This window comes from Purpureocillium lilacinum (assembly GCF_023168085.1).
Source record: "Purpureocillium lilacinum CBS 284.36 DNA, scaffold_2, whole genome shotgun sequence".
NCBI lineage: Eukaryota > Fungi > Ascomycota > Sordariomycetes > Hypocreales > Ophiocordycipitaceae > Purpureocillium > Purpureocillium lilacinum.
Window position 1 is genome coordinate 2,750,145 of NW_027072112.1, and position 24,437 is coordinate 2,774,581.

General features: G+C 58.9%; 5 protein-coding genes across 5 annotated transcripts; 3 read left to right on the forward strand and 2 right to left on the reverse strand.

The window, feature by feature from the left end:
• Positions 1–153: 153 nt before the first annotated feature.
• PLICBS_002614 (uncharacterized protein) lies at positions 154–3,104 on the reverse strand (the record flags this gene model as incomplete). The annotated part of the gene is made up of 2 exons (XM_018322305.2): positions 154–3,025; positions 3,088–3,104. The coding sequence occupies 2 exons, from the start codon at positions 3,102–3,104 to the stop codon at positions 154–156; spliced, it is 2,889 nt and encodes a 962-aa protein (XP_018179785.1).
• Positions 3,105–3,389: 285 nt separating this feature from the next.
• Positions 3,390–4,564, forward strand: PLICBS_002615 (uncharacterized protein; the record flags this gene model as incomplete). The annotated part of the gene is made up of 5 exons (XM_018322306.1): positions 3,390–3,451; positions 3,503–3,744; positions 3,801–4,223; positions 4,279–4,428; positions 4,488–4,564. The coding sequence occupies 5 exons, from the start codon at positions 3,390–3,392 to the stop codon at positions 4,562–4,564; spliced, it is 954 nt and encodes a 317-aa protein (XP_018179786.1).
• Positions 4,565–4,982: 418 nt separating this feature from the next.
• On the forward strand, positions 4,983–5,844 carry PLICBS_002616 (putative endonuclease lcl3; the record flags this gene model as incomplete). Its single annotated transcript, XM_065600055.1, has 2 exons — positions 4,983–5,363; positions 5,434–5,844. 2 exons carry the CDS (start codon positions 4,983–4,985, stop codon positions 5,842–5,844), a joined length of 792 nt encoding a protein of 263 aa, XP_065456127.1.
• Positions 5,845–8,744: 2,900 nt separating this feature from the next.
• PLICBS_002617 (uncharacterized protein) lies at positions 8,745–12,446 on the forward strand (the record flags this gene model as incomplete). The annotated part of the gene is made up of 1 exon (XM_018322308.2): positions 8,745–12,446. One exon carries the CDS (start codon positions 8,745–8,747, stop codon positions 12,444–12,446), a length of 3,702 nt encoding a protein of 1,233 aa, XP_018179788.2.
• A 9,654-nt stretch (positions 12,447–22,100) lies between these two features.
• On the reverse strand, positions 22,101–23,263 carry PLICBS_002618 (uncharacterized protein; the record flags this gene model as incomplete). Its single annotated transcript, XM_065600056.1, has 4 exons — positions 22,101–22,105; positions 22,172–22,620; positions 22,713–22,917; positions 22,972–23,263. The coding sequence occupies 4 exons, from the start codon at positions 23,261–23,263 to the stop codon at positions 22,101–22,103; spliced, it is 951 nt and encodes a 316-aa protein (XP_065456128.1).
• Between the last annotated feature and the right edge of the window lie 1,174 nt (positions 23,264–24,437).

Sequence of the window (24,437 nt, forward strand, 5' to 3'; positions counted from 1 at the left end):
TCCAGATCACGTGATCCCTGAAACCAACAACACCCATCTCGATATGAATGCTCCTTGCTGAAGCGACAGAGCATTTCGTGGGTGTACTCTTTCATGGTTTTACTCTTTCCAAGATTCTTAATTTGTACCTGTGTACGTGTCAAGTCTATGTATTTACGCCACATGCATAAACGCCCTCTTCTTGGCGCTTCTCTCGGCGCTCTCGTCTTCCCAAGTCTCGTCCACGTACTCCTTGACGCTCTTGTCACGGATCTGCATGCCCACCACCTTGAGCGCCGCAATGTTGACGCCCATTTCGTCCTTTTGCCGCTTCAGCGCGGCCCTCAGGTTCGCCCTGATGCCGTCCATCATCGTCTTCATGGTCCGGCTCGCCACAATCTGCCGGTGGTGCGTCTTGATCATGAAGAAGAGGATGCGGCACGTCAGGGGCATGTTCATCGACCGCAGGGCGAAAAGGTTGAGGAATGTAAACAGAATGGGGACGGTCGCGAACGGAAGGACCAGCAGCGCGTCGTGTAGCGCCGAGGCCTTGATCTTTTGCAGCACGGACATGACGTGCTCCTCGGCGCTGATGTTGCCCAGGGCCAGAAACACGGGGTTGCGCTGCGGGGGCATGGCGTTGGGGTCTGACAGCTTGGCCGCCTCGTACTCCTTCATGAGGTTCAGATCTGCCATGCCCATCTCGAGAGCTTCTTGTATCCGCTCGCCGGCCATGAGCGTCTCCGTGGTCTGCTTGCTGGCCGCCGCAACTTCTCCGTTCTCGTCCTCGGCATCCTCGTCCCTTTCGAGCGAGGTTGTCAGGGTGCTCTCGTACAGCTCCTCAATCTCCTTTTCGCGTTCTTCCTCGAGGAAGATCTGCTCATCGGTCTCCTCCCACACCCGGATGCTCTTGTCGTGCGCTGCGCTGACAAGGAAGTTCCCAGTCCGGCTGATGGCAATCGACCAGACCTCTCCGTGGTGGCCGTCCAGTCTCTGAATTTGCTCAAACTTGTCTCCGTCCCAGTATCGGATCGTCTTATCCTTACTGCTGCTGAAAAAGTGGTGCCCATTTCCGTCGGAGTTGTGAGGAACAAACGCCACTTGCAGGATGCTGTCTTGGTGTCCAAAGAGAGCCTTGTGGCAGTCTCCAAAATCCAGGCCCCATATCCTGATGTTCTTGTCTGCCGAGCTCGTAACGATGAGTTTGCTATCGTACGATATATCCATGCTGAGAACTGGCAGCTTGTGGCCGTAGAGATTGAGGTAGAGCTTGAGTGAGTCGACGAAAAAGACCTTGACAGTGTTGTCCAGCAATGAGACTGCCAACAACTTGGCATCTGGTGAGAACTTGAGGCTTAGGATGTCATCAGCCACCTTGAGCGTCCTGGACTGCACCAGTTTGAGCTTTGGTGTAGTTCGCTTCGTGCCAAGAACTTCTTCCTGGACGATCTTGAAATCCCAGAATTTGGCCGTCTTATCGGCGCTTCCAGAAACCACGGATCGCCCATCGGGGTGGACGTTCAAGGACCAGATCGCCCCCTCGTGAGCTTGAACGCTGTCCAGCAACGAGGCAGATGCAACGTCAAAAAGCTGAAGCTCGCCACTCTTCGTGCCTACTACGACGACCTTGTCTCCTGGTAGGAATGCGCAGCATAGAGAATATCCGCACTCAAAGGTGCGAATACATGTCTGCGTCTTGATGTTCCACACCTTCATGGATCCGTTCGCAGCCGAAGCCAACATCTTGTCGTCCGAGCTGAGAGCCAGTGCCCGGATGTCGGCACGGTGGCCAGGCAGCTCAACGGCAAGCGTTCGTGTGTAATCCGGCACATCATCCTTCTTCTTGCGGTCGCTCCTATCCCTTGACGGGACGCTGTAGTACTCGAGTTGGTTGTTTGTCGTGCCGACCAAGAGATGAAGATCCTTTTGAGAACCGGCTAATGCCCAGTCCACAGACCGAACCTTTCCGCCCGTGCGCACAATGACGTACTGGACGAAAATGTCACTAATGTCTGCTTTCGAGACGTCCTCGGCTGTATCGTCGGCGTTCTGTGCTTCCTCGTCCTGCTGCTTGCCGTCTTTGCCTTTTTCCCTCCGCCTCCTTCTCTTGCGGGCCAAGCTCTTCTTGACTTCGGCTTCTGACCTTATGCGCCACACGTCGACCCCTTTCTCTGATCCGTGGACTGCAAAGTAGTCTCTTTGCGGGTGAAAGATGACTTCGGTGGCTCGGTCCTTGCTCTGGCGATGCAAAGTGCCACGATCCGACAAGTACTGTGTGGTTGATGATACGTCTACCCGCCGCGCAGTCGATGCGAGACCCTCTGCGTCAAGCGACCAGGCCTTGAGCTCTCCGTCATTGCCAGCAGTGATGCAGCCGCTTAGATCCGGCGACATGCCGAGCGCCCAGCATTCGCCGTTCGTCTGAGAGATGTGCGTCTCGATGCAGTGCCTTGAAGAGAGATCCCACAGCTTGAGTAGGGAGTCCTTGCCAGTTGTAAGGAGGTAGCCATCGGATGTGTCTTGGCCGTCGAGAACCATGGCCTTGGTTCCGTCTTCATCTTGCACCTGGGTTTCGGGCTCGACAAACTCCAGCCCTGTGATCTGATCCTTGTGCCCACGCAGCTTAAATTGACCGACTTCTGCAACAAGGTCCCATATGATAACGTCGGTGTCTTTGGACCCGCTTGCTAGGCGAACGCCGGATTTGTCGAACGCGAGTTTCGTGATTGCCGACTTGTGACCATTGAAATTGAGAATGACGGTAGAGATCTTGCTGTCCCAGAGGCGAATGCTGCCATCTTCGTAGCCGACGGCAAAGACGTCGTTGTCGGTCTTGCTCTGGGCAATCGCCGTGACGGGCACCGTGCAGCGCTCGTCCCGCCACCGGCCCAGTAGCTCGCCCTTCTTGACATCCCAGCAAAGAACTTCTTCATTTGCGGCGACGACAGCCTGCCCAGCGCCTGTGCCAGTTCGATCCTTGGACGTCCAGACAATGTTGGAGGTGTTTGTCGTCACGACACCGAATGACTTGGCGTGCTCGTACTTGCTGAGAGAGGAAATTCTGTGTCAGCACATAGTATTGCAGAAACGTTGTCGCATCGCACTTACAGGTACGACTTCACCATCTTGTCCGAGTCAAAGGGTCAATTGCCTGCCGACCAACGATGCGGCGCTCCGTCGAGACAAGAGAAATGCGCTGCGACACTGACACGCCTGGAGGTGGGATATTTTTTTGTTGCTTATCGATAAGTCCGGTAGAGTGGATCAGCGCCCGGAGCTCAGGTCACGTGTCCGTCGTCAGCTCGTCTGACGTCCCTCCTGTACCTCACCTCCCCAGCCCCACCATCGTCGTCAACCAGCTCCAGACGCAGAGAGGCAGCAACCCGGCGCAACCGCAGACCACCGCAACAATGCTTCTCCTCGACTACCAAAACGTCCTGATCCAATCGGTTCTGACCGAGCGGTTCTCTGGGTAAATCTAACGATTCCGGTGCTGCCACCGCCCCTGCTAACCAGGAGCTAGTGCCCCGCCCGCGTCCATTGACCAGACCATCTCCGACTTCGACGGTGTCACCTTTCACATCTCTACTCCGGAAAGCAAGACCAAGATCCTGCTCTCTGTTCAAATACGGTGCTTTAAGGATTTGGTCCAGTATGGCGCGGAGCAGGTCCTTCAACGGGAATACGGCGATTACGTTGCGCCGGTCGAGACGGGCTATGACTTCTCTGTCCTGATTGACTTGGAGCAGCTGCCCGCCGAGAAGGGTACTCACCACTACAATATTTTCGACGAAGCAGAGTGGCGCTAACATTGCCTGCAGAGGAGCGCGACGCCCTGGCCATGAAGTTTGCCTTGCTCAAGCGCAATGCCATGGCAGCCCCCTTCGAGCAAGCATACGAGGAACATTACCAGCTGAAGGAGGAAGCTTCCAGGTTCACATCAGAAGAAGCCCCTCAAGGAGTTCGAGAGGGTGGCCAGGTCAAGGCCATCCACTACCGCGACGAGGAGGCGATCTACGTCAAGGCCAGCCATGATCGCGTCACTGTCATCTTCAGCACCGTCTTCCGCGAGGAGACGGATAGAGTATTTGGGAAGGTCTTCATCCAGGAGTTCGTGGATGCGCGGAGAAGAGCTATCCAGAACGCTCCGCAAGTACTCTTCAAGAACGACCCGCCACTCGAGCTGCAAGGCGTCCCAGGAGTCAAGAGCACTGGCACCGGCGAAATCGGATACGTCACGTTTGGTAGGCTTGCCACTCCTTAGCGACTCGTTGCAATGTCAATGCTGACGGGCCACAGTTCTCTTTCCGCGTCACTTGACACCCCAGCGCATGCCCATTGTCATCTCTCACATCCAGACCTTCCGTGACTACTTCCACTACCACATCAAGGCGTCCAAGGCGTACATCCATTCTCGTATGCGCAAGCGAACTGCAGATTTCCTCCAAGGTACGTTACCCTCGGACTTGACGCGACGGTCTTTATCATGCGGTACTGACACGATCCAGTTCTGCGCCGAGCTCGTCCGGAGAACGAGGAGCGCGAGAGAAAGACGGCAAGCGGCAGGTCATTCAAAGTGCAATAAACGACACTCGTAGCCTGCTGCTATCGACGCTCGAGCACCAGCTTACCAGTCATCTAAGGCACGTCGTATTGAGTATAGGAGTATAGTAAGACAGGGATGCAGCGGCAGTGGTGCGTGCCAGCCAGTGAATTAAAGTGATAGATGCTTTGAGCAATGCAAAAGAATTCGTTGAAAAACCGAGCCGCGTAATTTGCGAAGCCGTCCTGCCAATGTGCTAACCTCAGCGCTCTCGCAAGGCGGATATCAGATCGCCGGGTCTCGCTTGGGCGTTGTCAGTGGGCCTCAGGCACCGAGCTTTATTGGCGGGGCCGACCACCACTGACGCCACATGCGACTGTGATCCCCCGTTCGACATTGAACTCCAACCATCAACAGGGACGGCGACTCATGGCGGCACAACCTGCGGGCCGCAGAGAAAATGGTATGGCCATTTGGAGCATCGGGCTCTGGACGCGACAAAAACAATGACGAGCCAAAGAAGAGGCCGCTCTCGTGGCCCGAATCCCTAGGCGCGGCGGACCGGGACCCCTTCGCGGCGGCCAAAGAATGGGCGCCAATGGTCCTGTTCTCGCTTGTCGGCCTCGGCGCGTTGCAGCTATACGCCAATTACCTCCGTCGGATACCAGGATCAGCGTACGTCCGACCGAACTTCTTCCGGAGCAGGAGCTTGTTCGGAAGAGTCACGAGCGTCGGCGATGGTGACAACTTTCACTTGTTTCACACGCCGGGCGGGCGGGCTGTCGGCTGGGGCTGGTTACGAAAAGTGCCGGAATCGAGGAAGGAGCTCAAGGATCGCACGGTTTGTACCCCTTGGCCGACGCTGAGCGCTTTGAAGAGCATCCGGGGCTGATAGGCGTGGTTGCGTAAAGATTCCCATACGCCTCGCTGGTGTCGACGCCCCCGAGGGTGCCCACTTTGGGCGTCCAGCGCAACCATTCAGCGGAGAGGCGCTCAAGTGGCTCTCCGACTACATCCTGCACCGCAACGTGCGAGCATACATCTACAAGCGAGACCAATACAACCGCATCGTGGCGACTGTGTACGTCAGACGATTCCTGGTGCGGCGGAATGTGGGCCTCGAGATGGTGAAGCGTGGGCTCGCGACAACGTACGAGGCCAAGTCAGGAGCCGAATTTGGCGGTTTAAAGGCAGTCTACGAGAAGGCCGAGGCGAAGGCGAAGAGGAAGCGGCAGGGCATGTGGTCGGGCAAGGCGAGCGCATTCGAAAGCCCGAGAGAGTACAAGACACGTTGGGCAGGCCAGCAGAAAATCGACGAGTGAGCTGACGCGGCGACTCGTGTATCTGACGCTGATCAGCTGAGGAACCCGAGGGCAAGCAAGCCTACCCTGAAGAACCGTTGCGCAGATACATTACGACCCCAATGTTTCGCGGCGCATCATACAAGGAACGTGGCACGATCAGTCTTGCAAAGCAACGCGGCGACACAAACGATGGCCGTGGGCTTCACAAAGGCGACAAGAAGCGCCGAGAACTCGCTCCGAACCTGGCGAAATTGTCGATCCCATGGCACATGAACTGCCGGGCGCAGAGGATGGCCGATGGCTCCTTGCACAGGGCAGAGACATGCATTGAAGCTAGGGGCGTCGGGGCCTCCTTGCGCCACATTCCGGGAAGTCAACACCCGGAAACACTGGGAGCTTGGAGCTTGTGCCCATGGGCCCGGGTAAATAACAACCTGTCTCCCAAGGGCTCGCCTAGATTTGCCTGCGACACGTGGATGGCGCCTCATGCCGAAAGGCAGTCTCGCGCACGAAAAGCTAGGCCATGACTGTACGAGTGCATAGAAGCAGAGCAGGTAATTGGGTAAAGACGCCTTCTTGTTGGCGCGATGACATCGGGCAGCTACGTTATACGAAGAATCGTATACTACGGTGCAGCAGGGCAATCCATCTCGAGCCGTGATCTTCTGTTTGCTCTCCAGGCGTCACGGCGATGGCTTCCGGCACCATGAGCTGCACTTTAACGTTCCCGTCATCCCGAGTCGTCCAGAGTTCGCGAGGGGCACGTTTCGGACCTGGATGATCGAATGCCCCCTTTCTCCACCGACAGGCCCGCTCCCGATTTTAGCTCCAGGAACACGATGCAGGTGGAACGGGGGTCGACAAAATTCGCGGACAATGAAGCGGTGTTTTGTACGGCGCAACGGCGGTCCTTGTTCTGTCACCGTCGCGTGCACCGACTCCGCCCCCTGGCATGAACCGGGGTCCGTGACCGCGAATCGTGGACACGAGCTGCAGAGGGACACGGCCGGTGATACCACTTAGGTTGTTGTGCCTGTGAGCACACGCTGCGGGCCTGCGTTGCGTGCCTCGCGCAGCAGACGGTATCCGCAGAGACCCGTACGACCGGCGGTTGGGCACGCACAAGGCGGGCTTCCGGGAGAAGACAAAGCAAGCGCCAAACCAAAACCTTCGACGGTCGTTTGCTCCGCTGGTTCTTGCAGAGACGGGAAAAACAAAGAGCAGGAGAGCGGCCCCGCCACGTCAGATTGCTTCGCCCGTGAGACACCCCACGGCAGATACGTCCATTTTCAGCAGCAATGCGTACCAGTCTGTACGATCGCCGCCATGTCTTTTAGCTTTGCCGAGGGATGACGGTGTCCGTGATGCATGGACTTGGCCAGTCGAGCCTGTAGAAAATTCGATCCTTCGTGCGGTGCCGACGGTGGGATGGTCATGCACGGTGCTCAGCAAGCGTCGACTCGCAATCGGTCGTCGTGGCACGAGCCCCGTGGAGCTCGCACAGCCTCGATCGCTGAGACGAACGGACGAATCGGCCACAACAGGGGCAGCTGTCCCGTCGCGTTGTCGCTCGACAACAGAGTCGCACCGTGCGAGTGCCGCACAGGTGCCGGCATGCCAGGCGCGGGCGATCGAAAGGATGAAAGGTATCCCGGTCTGTTGTCATGGAAGGTTGAACGCAGACGAGCGTCGGTCGACTGGGTTCCAGGTTGGATAGGGCAATAAGGTGCTCGCTCAGGCGGCTGGCTCCAGTGGTCCGTTGGTACTTGGTGCATGCGTAGAATGACTGGATGGAACCTCAGTCCCAACAGCATGTTGCAATTCCCCTTGAACCTTGGCATTAGAGTGGAGATTGGGAGCTATGTGCCCTGGCCGTGTGCCTGGGGCCGCCTGCGCGCCACGAAACTCGACGCCGTCGCGGGCCTCTAGCGTCCGCGGGGAGCTAGGTAGTCGAGGCACCGCCAGGGCTCCGGCAGCCCACTGAAGGCTTCTGTTCGACGGATTCCATCCATTCCATCCGAGTTGATGCACCTGCAGGGCATGTCGCTGCTGAACCTTGGAACGCCGTCGCACCAGAACCAAGCGCAGCTGTCCGCAGTACAGGCGACGTCGCACTCGTACCAGTGTTTGCGTTGCGCTCACTGATTGATGCTGGCCCAAGGTACTATGTAGCTTAGGTACCTGGGACTCATTTCGTTTCCTCTCCTCGTCACTGCGCGTGGCACCACTGGCATTGCCGTCCATCTGGTGTTTGGCTTGCCCGCCGCGCCCGCCGCGCCCGCCCATCAACCCGGCCCCCCCCCCCAAGCCCGCTCCAAGCCCACCCCAGCCCATAACTGGGCAGCTGCGCGCTAGCCCCGACACGGGCTAGCGCCGCGTCTCGAGTTCCATGGCCAGTCACAACAGAGGCTTGAGAGGCGCCCTCAATCTCCGTCGCCCGCCCAGCCATCCTCCTCTGTTCCTCCAATTCCAGGCCCAGGCCAGGCAGGCTCGTCAACCCCCAAAATCTCATCGCCGGCGAGGGGGAAGCACCACGGCACCAGAGACACGCTGACGCCGCCGCGCCCGACCGCGACCGCATTCTTACACTCGTTTCTTCGACTTTCGATTCGACTTTCGACATTCGACTTCGGCTTCCTGCCTTTTTTCCTCCCCTTCGAACCCATTCTCGATCCCGATACGCATAGCGTTTGCCCGCCGTCTTTGTTTGCCGCCAAGCCAACACGACCGCTCGGAGAGACGACCGCATAATTTTCCCAATCACGACTCGCCCGTGGGCCTGAAATGCGCCCTGCGCCCATCTCACCTTTGCGCAGGCCGAGAATTCAATTATATTCGCGTTTTTCTTCCCGCCGAGGCTTGACGACGACGACGACGACGACGACTTCGCCGGCAGCCCTCGGTGCGACGCGGTAGCCATGCGGTTACCGTATCGACGACGCCGTGCGGCCCGCCGCCCAGGTCCCCTTGGCACAGGCCTTCTCGCCCTCACAGCGCTCGCGCCATCATTATCGGGAGCCATCAACTTCACGGCAGTCCCGTCTCCAGATCTTGACCTTTCTAATCTTGGGAGGATAGCAATCACGGGCGACTACAGCGGCATATCGTTATACGAGTATGAGGGCCAGATTCAGAAGCCGCTCAGCACAAATGGCAGCGAGTCCCTTCTAGCCAGGCTCCCCAACGGGGCCCTGGCCTCGATCGTGCCGAGCGACGGCTCCATCCGGACTATGTGCACGTTCAAACGCAAAAATGGCAACCTGGCTGGTGTGGTAATTGGCGGCAACTTCACGAGCCTCGACGGCACCGAGTCAACGGCAATCGCCCTCGTCGATTCCGACACAGCAAAGGTCACACCGTTCAGCGGCATCGAAGGCGACGTCAAGGCCGTGTACTGCGATCAGGCACGGGACACCATCTATGTCGGCGGCAACTTTAAAGGTGGCAATTCGACCAATGCCCTCGCTTGGGTCGGCATGGAGGGCTGGAACAACCTTCCCTTTGCCGGCTTCAACGGACCGGTTCAGACCATCACCAAGGCCTCCAACGGACACATTATTTTCGGAGGCACCTTCTCCGGCCTGGGCAACGCCAGCACACCCAGCCGGCCCGATGACCAGGTCATCAATCTGTCTACCGCGAACATCACCGGCACCAACAACGCGGCGGCCAATGGCTTTGGCGACCCCAAGAGCATCGTCTGCGGCGATGGTACGGACGGTGCCGGCAAAACGTGGCTGCTGCAAGATCAAACGCCGGGAACTTGGGAGGCGAGGTTTGGGTACGGCTTTGAGCCCACGAAGCTCAGATTGTGGAACACCCACCAAGACGGCCGTGGCACCAAGACGTTCCGATTTCTGGCCTTTCCTCTCAACGGCATCATGAACTTCACTTACGTCGATCCCGCCACCGGGCAGAACGGGACCTGCACGAGCGAATGCCCCCTGAGCCAAGACCCAAAAGTCGAGTTTCAGGACTTTCATTTTGTCAACCGCGTGGGCATGAACAGCTTTCAAATTGCCATTTCGGACTGGTACGGCAAGGGCGCAGGCTTAGCGGGCATCCAGCTCTTCGAGGACGACATCTTCGCCTACGCCATTGCCGATTTCAACGAACCGAAATGCGGAGGCATCACACTACCTTCCACTGCCACGGCAACCGGTCCTTGGAAGCATTCACCCTCCGTGCAGAGCAACGCCGACTATCTGACGGCGGCGCTTTCCGGTGATATTTCCTCCAAGTCTGCCTCAGTTGTCTTCTTCCCCAGCATCCGCGAGTCCGGCAACTATTCGGTCAACATGTACACTCCTGGCTGTAAGCCAGACAATACTTGCGAGACGCGCGGGCGAGTCAACGTCACGGGGACTATGTCGGCCGGTGCCGTCAACGCCGACTTCACAACTAGCCTGTACCAGACCAACAACTTTGACAAGTACGATCAGATCTACTTCGGCTACATCGAGAAGACTTCGGACAGTTTCAAGCCCAGCGTCACTATTACGCCACTTGACGGACAAAACGTTGACAAACTGACCATTGTGGCCCAGAGGGTTGGATTTACGCTCATCAACTCCACCGGTGGACTCAATGGACTTTTCGATTTCGACCCTGATAACGGAGCAGCCTCCATCTCGGACTTGGAGAAGTCGGCCATCAACAAACTTGGGTCCAGCTTCAACCAGAACGCGGGCGTCAACTCGCTCGTCGCGTCTGGGGATACAATCTTTGTCGGCGGAAACTTCACTTCTGATGATTACGCCAACGTTGTCGCCATCGGAGGAAGCAAGCAGGATGTGCAGTCCCTCGACGGCGGCCTGAACGGAATCATCCGCCAGATGCACTTGGAAGACGGCAAGCTCTACGTGGGAGGCGACTTTACCAACACCAAGCAGAAAGGCAAGAACGGCCTCAACCATGTGGCCGTATACGACGTCAAGGCTAAGACTTGGAATCCATTGGGGGCTGGCGTCGACGGAAGGGTGGAGCAGGTGGTTCCATTCCTCATCAACGCTACGTCAGATCGCACGGAAACAGCAATTGCCTTCACCGGCAGTTTCTCCAAATGCAACGGCTTCGGAGACAACAAGGACTCCGCTGTCGGTGGCTTCGCCATCTGGGTGCCGTCGAAGAGCAACTGGCTGCAAAACCTGGGCGACTCCGTACCGTCCTACAATGGCATCCTGACTGCCGCCGTCCTGGATCTTCCCAACAACAACTCGCTCTTCGCTGGATCCATGTCATCTGCACAGATTGGTGCCAACGGTGCGGTCACGCTCACCGACGCCGGCCTGGGCAGGTTCCCCGTCAACATACAAGCGCAGCAGCCACAAGGCAAGACGACACGACGAGACACCCTCTCGAATGAGGCTCTACGAGGCGTCGTTACAGGGACCTTCTACAACAAAAACGGCAACAATATCACTGTTCTCGCTGGACACTTCACCGCTCAGTCCGAAAACGGTACTGCTATCAACAACCTCGTGCTCATCGATGGCAAGAACGGCAATACCCTGAGCGGGCTGGGTTCTGGCGTTTCCACCGATTCGACATTTACAGCCGTTGCGGTTCGTGAGGACGTTCTTTTCGCCGGAGGCAAGGTGACTGGCACCGTCCAGGACCGTCAGATCAACGGCCTCGTTGTGTGGGACATGAAATCCAAGACGTTCCCCACCCAACCAGCTCCGGTCAATGGTGGAAACGCAACAGTCTCGGCCATATCCATTCGCGATGGCACGACGGAGGTCTACGTTGCCGGATCGTTTACGAAGGCTGGAGCTCTTGACTGCCCCGGCATCTGCCTGTACAACACAGAATCCTCCCGGTGGACGCAGCCAGGCAATGGTTTGTCGGGCACGGTGCAGTCTCTGATGTGGACCAGCACCTCGAGGCTCCTTGCTGCCGGTGACATGCGTGCCAATGGCTCCGACGGCCTCTACCTGGCCTCCTACGACGCCAAGGCGCAGACGTGGGCGAGCTTCAGCAACTCCGGAGATATCCCAGGGCCGATTACGGCAATCACTCCGGCTTCGAGCGATGCCAAGCAAGTGTGGATTGGCGGGAAGTCGGCCAAGGATGGGTCTACCTTCATCATGAAGTTTGATGGTAGCAAGTGGCTGTCCGCGAAGCCGACTTTAGGCAAGGCAACAACGCTCCGGAGCCTTCAAGTCTTTTCTCTCACGACTGCTCATGACAAGACGGATATCCTGGGCGACAAGCAGGCACTGATGCTCACCGGCTCCATCGACATTCCCGACGAAGGAACGGTAGCAGCCGCACTCTTCAATGGCACGCACTACCAACCATATGCCATCACGACGAGCCCAGGCCAGACGGGCGGGAGCATCGCCAAGATTTTCGTCGAAAAAGACAGTTTCTTCGAGGCGCCCGGTGGCCACATGCCACTTGTCTTTGTCGTCTTGATCGGCTTGGCGATCGCTCTTGGTCTTGTTCTCTTGATGGTGGCTGCTGGCATCCTCCTTGACCGGCTACGGAAGAAGCGCGAGGGATACACTCCTGCGCCTACTTCAATGTACGACCGCGGGAGCGGCATCCAGAGGATACCGCCGCGCGAGCTCCTCGAGCAGCTCGGCAAGAGTCGCTCGGCGGCGCCGCACGTGTGATGCCAACGTCGCCGTCTTTAGAGTCGTCATTTAGCCAGCAAGTCTTGTTTGCATTTCGGCGTTTGGATAGGCGTGCGGAGCATCATGATACACCTGCAGCATTTGAAGTTTCGGGAGAGGAAGGACTACAGAGACCATGAGGTTGGTCATCGAGTCTGAGTTGACGGTCGGATACCCCGTCTGTGGAAAACAAAACGAAACTGAGCGCTCAAATCGGGCGCGAACGAGTCGCCCCTATACACATTTCCTTTTCTACCTTCTTCGTTGTGCCTCGGGCCTCGAGGTCATGACAGTGGTTAATGTTTAACCTCTTTTTTTTTCTTGTCCGAATATTGTTGGGCAAGGGTATCCCGTCGGCTCCAGATGGAGCCGAAACGAAGATGCAGCTTCACTTCACGTCCCTCGCTTCTCTTGACTTTGGCCCGATGTACATTACTTTCAACCAGTCTCCGTCACAAAGGCTGGCACGCACCCCTTGCACACAATCTCTCTTGTCTCTTGATGGTGGAGGAGGTACGGAACCAGATGGTCTGCGCGCATGACTGGCGATGAAAGATCGAAGACCTCCATAGCGTAATCTGAATGACAATTGTTGGTCATTTGCTCACTGGATGCTCATACTCGTGCCCCCATGGAAGTGACGGCGCCCTAGCGGCTTCAGCAACTATCCAGAGGTGGTTGGTTAGCTTGGTCGTCGGTTTGAAGCGGCTGTATCTGCCAAAATCACACAGACGGCTCACACAGGCGGCGACGGGATCATGCAAGACGATAGCCATATATCGCGTCCCTTCGTAGCGCCAAGTTCAGAATTGCCCGTCTCGGCACATGCCTGAAGATCCCTCCCCCCTCCCCCTCGAGCCGCCAACTGCCTGCATGGCTTGCCTTCCTACTTTGATCTGCGATCAACGTCAACGGGGGGGAGCACGCACGCGGCCGGACAGACCGTCCGAGGGGAGCCCAAACATGGGACTTGCAGGGGATACTTGTGTCGGTTGATCGTTGCATCGGTTGATCGTCGTCGTCTTTCCCCGCGCGCACATCTTTGTTGAAGTGCTTGATATGGCCCTGAGGAGATCTGACCTTCCCCACAAGGCTGTTGATCGGAGAGGGCAAGCGTTGCATCGATGGGGCGTTTCTGCCGACGACGGCGATGACGGATACGATATCGCGTATGCAGGAAGCGGTCTCGGGCTGCTGCCGTCTGCCAGCTTGTCTTCGTCGCCGTTGTTGATCGCCGCTGAGCCTTTCCCCGGCAACGTTGCGGCATGGCGCAAGATCATCGATGCAGCACGGCACCTGTTATCTTGCTTGGGCAATACGAACGTCGCTGACGTTTGGTCTCGGGCATGTGCAAGCGGCGATATTATGGTAGCCAAGCAGCCAGAGTCTACGGATATGGCTTCAACAAGGGCTGCCTTGCGCAGGCAGCTTGATGCCACTGCTCAAACCTGTAGCTTACGCACTGTACCTCGTCGCCTTTGATACCGTGAACGAAGCCTCATTGCGTGCTCCCAACTCGCCACATCGACACCCTCCATCCAGCCTACGGGATCCGCGATTCTCGTACGTGCAAGCCAAGCCTCACCGTCCCTACACCGTCCGTATTTGGACCTGTCACTCGGCGTCGGCAAGCAAGCAGGCAGGCAGGCAGGTAGGTAGGCAGGCAAGCAAGCCCCTCCCGCCAGCCGGCCGGCACGCGATCGCGCAGATCCTCCGGCCGCGGACGATCCATCCATCTACCCCTTCATCCATCACAGCACATCCCCTACGCATCACGTCCGGAAGGAGTGAGGAGTAGCAGTACCTACGTAGCAGCAGCATCTCGACACCCGGCCGGTCGCTCGCGTGTAGGACCTTCTACTTACACCCCGGCAGCCTCCCCTGCTTCCTTCCTTCCTTGCCTTCCTTGCCTTCCTTGCGTCCTGCCTTCTATCTTTGGCAGGCGCGGGCGGCGTTCCGGCACGATGAAGCGAAGCGAGCGGGTGAGGCTGTCGCAGATACGTAGACTCTATCGATGAAACGCGGCGTGATCACTGCTGAAAATAGAAGCACAGGATAGGTACCTAGTAGTGGAAGGGGGTCGGTCGCTGTCGAGCTGGGATCTACCTTGAAGAAAGGGACTTTGCCTCGGGGCTCACTCTCAGACTGAGGCACCGCAGCCTTACTACTCCGAACTGAGGTTGCTACGTACAGGCCCGGGACGGCAGGGACTAGGGGGGTAAATAAATAAAATCAATCTATTTCACGGCGCCGTCCGCTGCAACCCGCTGCAGGGAAGACTGTGGCAGGCGATGCCTGCCTGCCTGCGCTGCGGACAGACAGGACAGGCGTGAGAGGCAAACAAGGCAGGCTGTGAGGGGGGGGTTTTGGGGCGAGACATAGCGAGAGAGAGGACATGATGTGACTGGCGCGCGGCGGCCATCATACGAGGCTGCCTCGAGCATCGTCAGACCTCCCTACAGGCCACTTACAGCCCAATATTCATCCGGGGGAGACCCTTGGCATGGCGTGGCACAGCATGGCATAAGCATGGCACCGGGCGGCATCGCATTGAATAGCACGGAGGTGGGCATGGCCTGCCAGTTGCGCAGAACCTGTTTGCCTGTTTGCCTGATTGTTTCGTGTGAGCAGGAGTAGGAGCAGAGTTCGCCTTGGCGTAGTTAGGGCCCTGCTTCGCCCTGTTCGCCCCCTGCAGAGTCATCTGTGCGTGTGTACTCCGTACATGCCGGGTTGGTTGGTAAAAAGGTGGCAGCACTCTATCTGAGAAGACGCATGAAACGGAGGGCTTGTGGACGGGCTATTGCTGTGGCTGTGGTGGTTGTAGATATTTCTGGATGTCGCCGAGGCTTCCCCAACACTTGCCTACCTACCCGGGACGGGAAGTGGGCGGCTTCCTCGAGGCGAGGCATCGAGCTCGTCTGTCGCCAGAGTGCCGCGAGTCCTGTCCCTGTCCAAGGCCAGCCAGGCTCGGTGTATCGGGGGCTGAAGGCATGAAACACGGCCTTGTCCGAGCCAGTACCACTTGCCTCTTGCTGTGCTCGCCGTCTCTCGTGACGTCTCGTCATATGGCCGGGTCCCCTTGGTATTCCTTTGGTCTCTCAGCTACTTGTTCGTTCATCGCAGTTCCTCCCATCGGACACCCGATGCAGTATCAGTATCGCCAGAGGTGCAACGACCTTTGGGAGACGCCCGCACCGTGCACGTTGGCACTATGCACACACCCTCTCAGGAACGGACCCGCATCACGAAGAGCGGGGCGAGGGCGTGCCGCCAGCAGGGAAGATTCTCCGCTTACAGGGGTGCCGGCCGGGAGGGGGGAGGACAGCAATTGGGAGGAGGGGGGAATGCAGCGCTTGGCCAACCGGCATGTCGAAATGACGTTGCTGGCCACCTAAAGAGTGGAGCTTTTGTGGAGGCTCTGAGTCCCTGACCCGGAGGCCCTCGACGCCTGACGTCATCGCGTGGAACAACGCCGTTGGTGCCCTCGTATGGCTCGTTGGGTTTTGTGTGTGTGCCAGTGCTTGTGCTGTGGTTGTGTGTGTGCGTGCCCATGGCGCATCCTCGCGACGACTTCGACGCAAAGCGCGCGGGGTGCCTTGATCCAAGACATTGAGCAACAGACCCTCGTCAGACAGAATCCTCAGTCAGCCATGGTGCCGCGCCGCCTCTGCAAAGAGCCGCGCTTTGCCGCACGACGCTGCTTCCATCGCCGCCCCGCCAAGCACCGACAGGTCGCAAAGGAGCAGGACCCTGAATATCAAAAAGGCGTTTGTCGACAAACGGACAGCGGTGGCGTCCGCCTCCCAAGGGGCAACCCAGCGCAAAGCCCCGTCGTCATGGCTCACCGCAAGCGACATCACAAGAGGCGAGCCGCCAAAGCGCATCATCCTTTTGGATGGCTGACCGCCTTCCCTTGCCGGCCGCGCTCGCACCCTTGTGCGTTGCCTGCCCTCCACCTCCACCTCCACCTCCACCACCTCCTCCCGGCTCTGCGCCCACGCCCCCCACTTTCGACGTCGCGACGCCCGTGAGAGGAGGTGCGAGGATGAAATGCGCTTTCTCCATCGTTGTGCAGGGGTTTTGCGTTCGCTCATTATCGCGTTGCTGGGGGCGGAGAGCGCGGTCTGTCTGACTTTCCGCGCACCGTGGAGCCTCCTGTCGCAACCCAGCTCCCCGCCAGGAATCTTCCCGCGAACAGTAGAGACGGCGGCCGTGTCGTGGAGAGCGGCGACACTCCGAGATATCTGCCTGCCACATGCGGTTTGACGCCGCACTCCGCAGTGGACCTGGGCGAGCAAGACGACGCACCGAGTGCCATCGCGGCCGCACGCGAGTAAGCATCTCATCACCCCGGACAGGGAGACGAGCCGCAATAAACCCCAAGTCTCCCGTGGTGCTGGTGCTGGCGCCGGCGCCGGCTCCAGGTGTGGAATAAGCGAAGCAGACAAGCTTTTCGTGCTTGTTTCGGTGGCCGGGTCAGCACGGGGCAGGCGCATGCAAGCGCGAGGCCAAGCTTTCTGTCGAGACACAGACGGTTGAAAGCCAAGATTAGCCCAGCTGGCCCAATCCGTGTCCTCCAGCTGCTTCTTTCAGCTTGGAGAAGCGCAAGCCGGATAGCCGTCGTCCAAAGCGTCCCGGGACGGACGTCTCCAGAGGGGATCGGCCACGGTCGCCCCGAACGGGCGGTAGAGTTTGTTATTTTTGGGGCGGCAGGCCATGCCAAGAGCTGCCCCATTCTGGCGATCTGCGTTCATCGTCAACGACACTCGACAGCGAGCCGTACGACGACCCGATCCGTCTTGAGTAACCACGAGGAGCGGAGGGTGGCATTCGCGTGCGATGGATGAATGCCTTGTGCCAGATCGGGGCTGTGTGTGCGCGCCTCAACAGACTGCCGGGTCAGCATGCCCCTGGCCTCCTCCTTTTTTTCTTGGGTATGCAGAGCCCCGTACTGCCACTCAAGGAAATCGGAAAGGAGCAGTAAGGTGAGGCTGGTGGTAAGGTTGGCATGACTGGAGCCGTGCCCCCTTCCATCGCGCACCGAGGATCAAGGGGCACAATCAGCTGTTCTCCGCATCTGTAATCCTCCCGAGTCTCAGGCTGTCGACGCCATGACCCAAACGAGGATTCCGGTAGGGCAGAGCCATGTCGCCCTGCTTGCCCTCTTTGCCACCGACTCGTTGTCTGGCGACGCAGACGGGGGCGGAGACGAGGCAGGATAAAGGGGGAGGAGGCAGGGCGGCTCGAGGTGTCGTCCTAGCAGTGCCGTGCTGGCGGACAGTGGCCGACTCGACTCGCCTCCGTGTGTTGATAGAACCTGTGTGGTCAGGCAGTCACTGCCACCGCCAGGAATAGCATCCAGCTGGCTAGGCACAAGTCGGCGGCGATGGCGACGAAGACGGCGCCGTCGCAGGCAGTGTGTGGGCATATGCGACATTGCCTTCCGCACCGGCTGCCCGCTTACAGCCAGTCGCCGTCGGCCGACTCCAACGGGCAGGCAGTCCCGCAAGCGAGGGAGGCTCTCATCTCTCTCACGTGGATGCGTGGGTGCGACGAGGGGAGCGAGCGGACATGGGGGGATTAGCCCGCCCGTTTGTTCGGTCGGGCGTCGGATGGCGGTGGCAAGTGGTGCTCGTTTGGGAGGTTGTGCGGAGTGGAGGTTGGTTGTGGGTGCGCGCGCGCGCGGACAGCACAGCGCAGCAAGCGCCTGCAGTGCCGTCCTCCGGCCGTCGAGGTCAGCGGCTTGTCAGGCTTGTCAGCGGCGCCGTTTTGGCGGCAGTCGCTGCCCGGTGCCCCCCCAGTTACCGTACCGTACACGCCGCCGGCCGTTCTACTGTACGGATACAAGGTACCCGCTTTCCCTGTCGGCGTTGCAGGAGGCTGCAGCGCCAGCGCCGGCGCCGGCGCCAGACGCTGTCGAACCGTTTTCGAGGAAACGGAAGGGGTGATGGGGGCGTTCTTGGGGGCATGGGGGCCTCCCCCGGCACTCAATCCACAGCAGCTGCGGCGGCGGCGGCGCCCCCACCCACCCTTGCGGGGGGGCGCCCATGGGTCCCTTGGAAGGGGCCTTGAAGGTGCATGGATCTTACTCGCGGCACAGTTGGGCAAGTGGCGCGGCAGACAGCGGCATGGCGGGTGATGACCACGATTCGAGCGCCCCAAATCTGCAATCTGCACCAACCGCCCAAGCCCACTCACATGGGGGTCCTTCTGGCAGGCCGTCCAGTGGACTGACAGCGCCGCACACCGGCGGTCCACAGCAACCTTGGAACCTTGGAAGCAGCGCAAGCGGCGCACACGCCTCGTGCATGCTTCAACCACCACCACCTCACCTGTGCTGCTTGGCTGTGCTCCCTGGGCCGCCGCCGCCGCCGCCAACCCGCCCGCTCTCCCGCCACCCCCATCGGGCGCGCGCTCGCCCCGCCCACCTCTTTCATCTTTGCATCTCTCGACGGAGGATGGCATGGGCATGGGCATGAGGCATGGGATGGATTGGATGGCTTGAATGCTTGGATGGATTGGGGTGGATCGGGTGGACGAAGCGACGCAACCCCCCAAACCCCCCGACCGCTCCACTCCACCTCCACCCTCAAGCATCCTCTTGGGTCCTCTTGGGTCCTCTTGGGTCCTCTTGATCCTCCACAGCGGCGCGCCGAAAAGCCTCCCCCTGTCGCTCTCCCCAACCCCACAAAGCTTGTCCGGTCTTGACAACACCGCCATGCTGGCGCGCCTTGCCCCCGGGGGAAAGGATAGTCGGCTCTGAAACGCCCGCGCCATTCCTCGTTCGGGGGGGCCCTGATCACCCGCAATGTTCCGTCCACCTCCACTCTCACGCCCCCCCCCCCTTCCTCGTCCTCTGAGCCGCTGTATTGCTGCTGCTCTGTTCCCTCTGCGACTTTTTTCACGTCGGTGCCCATGAACGCGGATGGGGCGTTGATAAAGGAAGAAACACACCAGATGACAACGGATGGAGCACTCCGCAGAGCGCGCCCGCGGTCATTCATTTCTATCTCTGCCCTCGTGCTCCTCTCCTTCTAGGGAAACCCGAAGTCGCACCCATCCGCTCGGCGGGGCGTGGCAGTAACATCACTACGGGCGCAAAGCACCACAGCGCAGTTCCGTGAGCCGAGAAGAAATATCACAGCCGACGGATGCAAGAGAATGGCGGTGGAGAACGTGCTTGCGCGGCCCATGTTTTGCCCTCTATTTGCTCTCTGTTGTCACTCCTTCTCTTCCCCTCGTGCCTCTCCAGTCTCTCCCCCATGACCAGTCTAGGGTCGTTCAGTAGGCGCGCTGTGCCTTGGCTTACTCGGTAGGGTCGTCGGCATTCCATACTGTAATATAGCGTAAACGAACATGCTCACCCCAGCTTGGAATCCCGTCTTTATTGCTCCGTCGCGCCGGGCGGGCGTCTCATGCCCTCGTCCGCCGCCCGGCAGAGGCTTTCTCGGGTCCCGCCCTTCCCGGTGCGGTCGTTGGGTTCGAAACGGGGGACCCGACCCGTGGACCCTGTTGGCTGTGATATTTTTTTTTATCGCGTCCCGCCCCCGTGGTGGTCCGTTTCGACGTCCTCTTCCTTGGCCTTTCCTCTTTGGCACCTCCCGAAGGGTGAGGAGTGCGGCGGCGAGAGGCGTGCATTGACCCGTCCCCTTCCTCCTCTCCCTCCGACGACGACGCACCCCCTTTGCCTGCCTGCGTGCGTGCGTAGGTGCGTGCTTGCGTGCTGGCGATGCCCCCGTAATACTACGCTGCCAACTTGGCTTTGAGAGGAGATAGAGACACAAGCTGCAGCAGCTTCGTACTGTACCTTGTCGTCCCTCTCGACAAGAACCGTCGTATTGTGAACAATCAACAGCCTCCCGCAGCGGGCCGCTTCCCACGCTGCTTCTCACCTCCAAGGCCCCTTTTGGGACAAGCCACCGAGATCAGCCACCCTCCCCCCCCGTCTCCAAACCACATTAACATGGCATTTGGCCCGGTCGCAAATCCCCCATGCGCCCTCATCGAATCGAACCCGGGACGAGCTTCGGCCACCTTATCGCTCCCGGAGTGCCTGCCAACTGCAACCGTAACGGAGCCCTGCCTCCCCACCGTGTGCGCACATCTCCCAAGATCTCGCACCGCGAGGTATCACGCGACGGGCTCCCATGCACGCTGACCTCACACCGGCGCTCCCTCCCCTCATCCATACGTACCCCTTCCAGCTACCTACGTGCCCAATCTATCCAATGCCCCCTTCGGGGCAAATACTGTAAAGAGCCGTTGTAGTATGAGAGAACGGAACAACCCCCCCTCTTCGAAGCCGCCGCTGTCTTCCAAAACATGCCCCCAGCCCCTCGCACTGCGCGAGTGGCACCCCCCTTTCTCCAAAAGGTGGAGAGCATACCGATGCCAGGAGAATCGGGAAGGTCGCTTGCGCGCCTGTCAAACAAACAGACGGACTCTGCAGCATCGTTTGTGCAAGTCCTCCGTATCTTCCCCCGTAATAGAGTGCCTTGCACCCCTGCCTTCTACTTGGGGCTGACCCCCCGACACCTCGTGCGCCGCTCGCTCGGTACATTGCCGGCACGGTGAGCCGTGCTGAAAGTGTCCTGCTTTACATGTGGCCCGAGACTTGCGCCACCATCCAGGGAATCCCAACCTCCGCCGTCCGTCCAACGTCGTACGGTCTGTTACGCCCACGTGTGAAAGCAAATGCAGAACCTGCCGGTCGCCCAAAAGTCCCTGCACCCGTCGTGGTCGTCTCACGCGGCGCCATTGCTTTTCGTACCGGACAACCTGCCTGGGGCCTCCGACTTGTTTCCATGGCTAGATGAATGAGACACATTACACACGACTTTGATCCTAGTCCAAAATGTGGCTGTTCGGCTCCATTATTGATCGGGTATATCGTCACCGTGACAAGAGTAATCGTACATGTTCCTCTCCTGGGTCTGGGGGCAATCTAGCCATCAGCCCTTCTCTCTGTGATCCTTGAACGATGGTATAGCCTCAACCCTGACCCCACCCTCGGGCCGTAGAATAGTGATGAAAAACGAACGCTTCGAACCGAAAAATGCTCCCCTAAGAACAACAGACACGCGCGGAACAGCGCAGTCCAGTGGCAACCGTCAACGCCGCGAATGGGTATAGCCGGTGACGTCCGCAGGTGAGCCCGGAACCCGTCGTGGCCATCCCGAAGGAAATAAAAACCCAAATAAGCAAATGTACAACGCGGGGCCCATGTCACAGCTTGCCCACTTGGTTCAGCAAATGCAAAAATCCTCCCCCGTCAAATCGTGGCAATGTAGAGTATTGCCTTTGTCGTCGTCTGTCTTTTCCGCCTTCCGTTTTGACCACGTCTTCTATGCCCGTCATCGCAAATGTTGAAAGTGTCCGGATAGAAGCATTCGATTAAAAGATACCGTGAGGTCATGCGATAAGACGACTGCCGGTTCGTGAGGCCTTCGTCCTTCGTGATAGTTGTGCCATGTCGAGGGGCGTCATTACCACCATATTCAAGCAGAAAAATGACCGTAAATCTGGCCGGTGCCGCCGTCTGCTGCTTAATCCGACTGGTGGTCCTCGGAGCCTGCTTCCGATCGAGCGTCCCCGCGGTGCACCTTGCGATGGCGCCTGAGGTTGGACACAACTGAGAAATGACGACCGCACCCCTCAACCTCGCATGCGAAGGCTGGGACCAGTCAGCTATCGATGTTTTGGGGTCCACACAATGGTAAACTTACGCTTTTCGCCAGTGTGGCTATACATATGCGTCTGGAGAGAACTAGGGCGAGTGAAGCGCTTGTCGCAAACTTTGCACTTGTGCTTCTTCTGCGTGCTCGACGAAACCTTGGAGCTGAACTGGCCCATCATGGACTGGGGCGCCGGCGGAATTTGGGAACCCATCAGGCCTTGGGGTCGTGGCAGGGTTCGCGAGTTGACGGACTCAATGTCAGACCCGGCGGTCGAATAATCTGACACCGAATCGCCGTAGTAGGAACTGAAATTGCCGCTTGACGAGATGGAGGAGCTTGTCGAGTGCGTAGACGGGAAGGGATACGAGTCAACGGACGACCGGTCATTGCGGCTGCCGTAGATGTTTCGAGGGGTTTCCTGGCTCATAGCGAGCATGCCATGGCTGGCATCGAGGGCATCCGCGAAGCTCCTTCGATCATCGGGGGCAGGTATGCTTCTTCAAGATTATGTTAGTGAGAAAGTCGTAGATTACCCCTGAGAAAAGGTGCCGAGGAGGTAAAGGTGACTAGTTGATGAGGGGTCACTAACTGGTGATGGGAGTATCGTCGGGCAGTGTCAGGCTCAGGGCCCAGGCTAAAGTGTTGGCGGGCTGGTGCCGGCGCGTAGCCCATCGCCTCGTAGGGCGGAGCCGACGTGGGCGCGAAGTGACCACTGACGGGCGACGCTGAAGTAGTGTATGAAGGATCACCGTACGCTGCGGACGTGGTCTGCATTCTGCTCAGGCTCATGATGTCTAAGTTGGCTCGAGTAAGTATCGTGTCTGGGCTATGGCTCGAGCGATACTTACCTGAGGAACTGGTAGGTACGGGCATCGATCCATAGGAGGCCATGGAAGAGGCGCTGCTGGTGCTGGCACGGCCTGGTGGAGGCTTTGCGGCCATCATGCTGTGGTGGCTCAAGGCAGGCGGCTGCTGGCCGTGAACGAAGAGAGGGTTTCCAGAGGTGGCGGCCGACTGCGGAGGCGAGGAAGCAGAGGACCAAGGGTTTGAGAATGCTGGCGGTTGTGCGTGCGCCCCGTAGTCGAAGTTCAACGGAGGGGCGAACCGCTGCTGCTGGGAAGTGTCCAACGTCATGGTCATGTTGTCGGAGCACGGAAGCTTCACTGGGTGCGTCTGTCCAGATTGGTGTCGCGAGGTACTCTTTGTGTGCTCTGTAAAGGGGCTGGATATCTCTCCGTCTCAGGGCGAACGGGTGAGATGAGTGCGTGGGTGGCAGGCAGGACGGCAAGGATGTATGCCGAGTGAGGGCCTTGCGACGACGGCGGTGTCCTGCAAAGGCGTACGAGTAGACGTCTGGAGAAAGGCTGCGAGAGATGAAAAAGGTTGTTGATCAGATGCGGGATCCCGACTAGAAAAAGCCAAGTCGGTAACACAGATCAGAGACAAGAAGATCCCGCCTGGAGATGGAGCATGTTTGTCGGGAGCCAAGGTGGGATCAGCGAAGTCTTAAGTGCCCACGAGTGCGAATTGACATGCGTCAGTCCAGTCTGAGGCAAGGCGGGCGACGGGAGGAACAGTGGAGTTCCCCGTCCGTTCAGAGCGGACAGGGTGTGTGACGACTCTGGTCTAAGTGATCGGCAACCCGATGTCCTTTCACAATGGCCGAGGGCGACAGGGTTGCCGCGATGAGGTAGGGTAGCAGGAACAAGAACCGGCCGGGGGGGTGTGGGCTGGCCGCCGGCGCCAGGCTAGGCGTGGCCGCTGATGCTGGCCGTGGTCCAAAGTGGATTTGATGGCTGGCGGGCGGCGAGAGGGCCTGGCGGTGGTCAATTCGACAGCACAAGCCATGTCCGAGCAGCCCCAACCGACCGCAGAGGGCACTCTCGCACGGGAAACGGACCGAGCGACAGGTCGCTGAACGAGTATTAATGAAATGCTCAGGCCAGGCGAGCAGGCACGACAGATCAGCATGGCGACGAAATGCCTGCTTCGCGTGAGACGAGTGGGTGCGTGCCGTCCAGGGCAGGGAATGGGAAAATGCTTGTTTCGCCGGTGTGTATGTAGTCTGGCGGTGCCGTATGCGTAGACTGACGCACTCCAACGTGCACAGAGAACGCGGACGGTCGTACGTACGGTGCGAGAAACACGACCGACGTTGGGGCCCCCGCTGCGCACCAGTGGCTTGCTTGGGGGCAGGCTCTTTGCTGGACTCTGCACGCCGACGAGATTGAGAAATGAGACCCGCAGCTGGCGGCAGGCTCGTGACGGACGGACGACCTGGTTCTGCCGCGTGGATGAGTGAGTGCTGCCATCG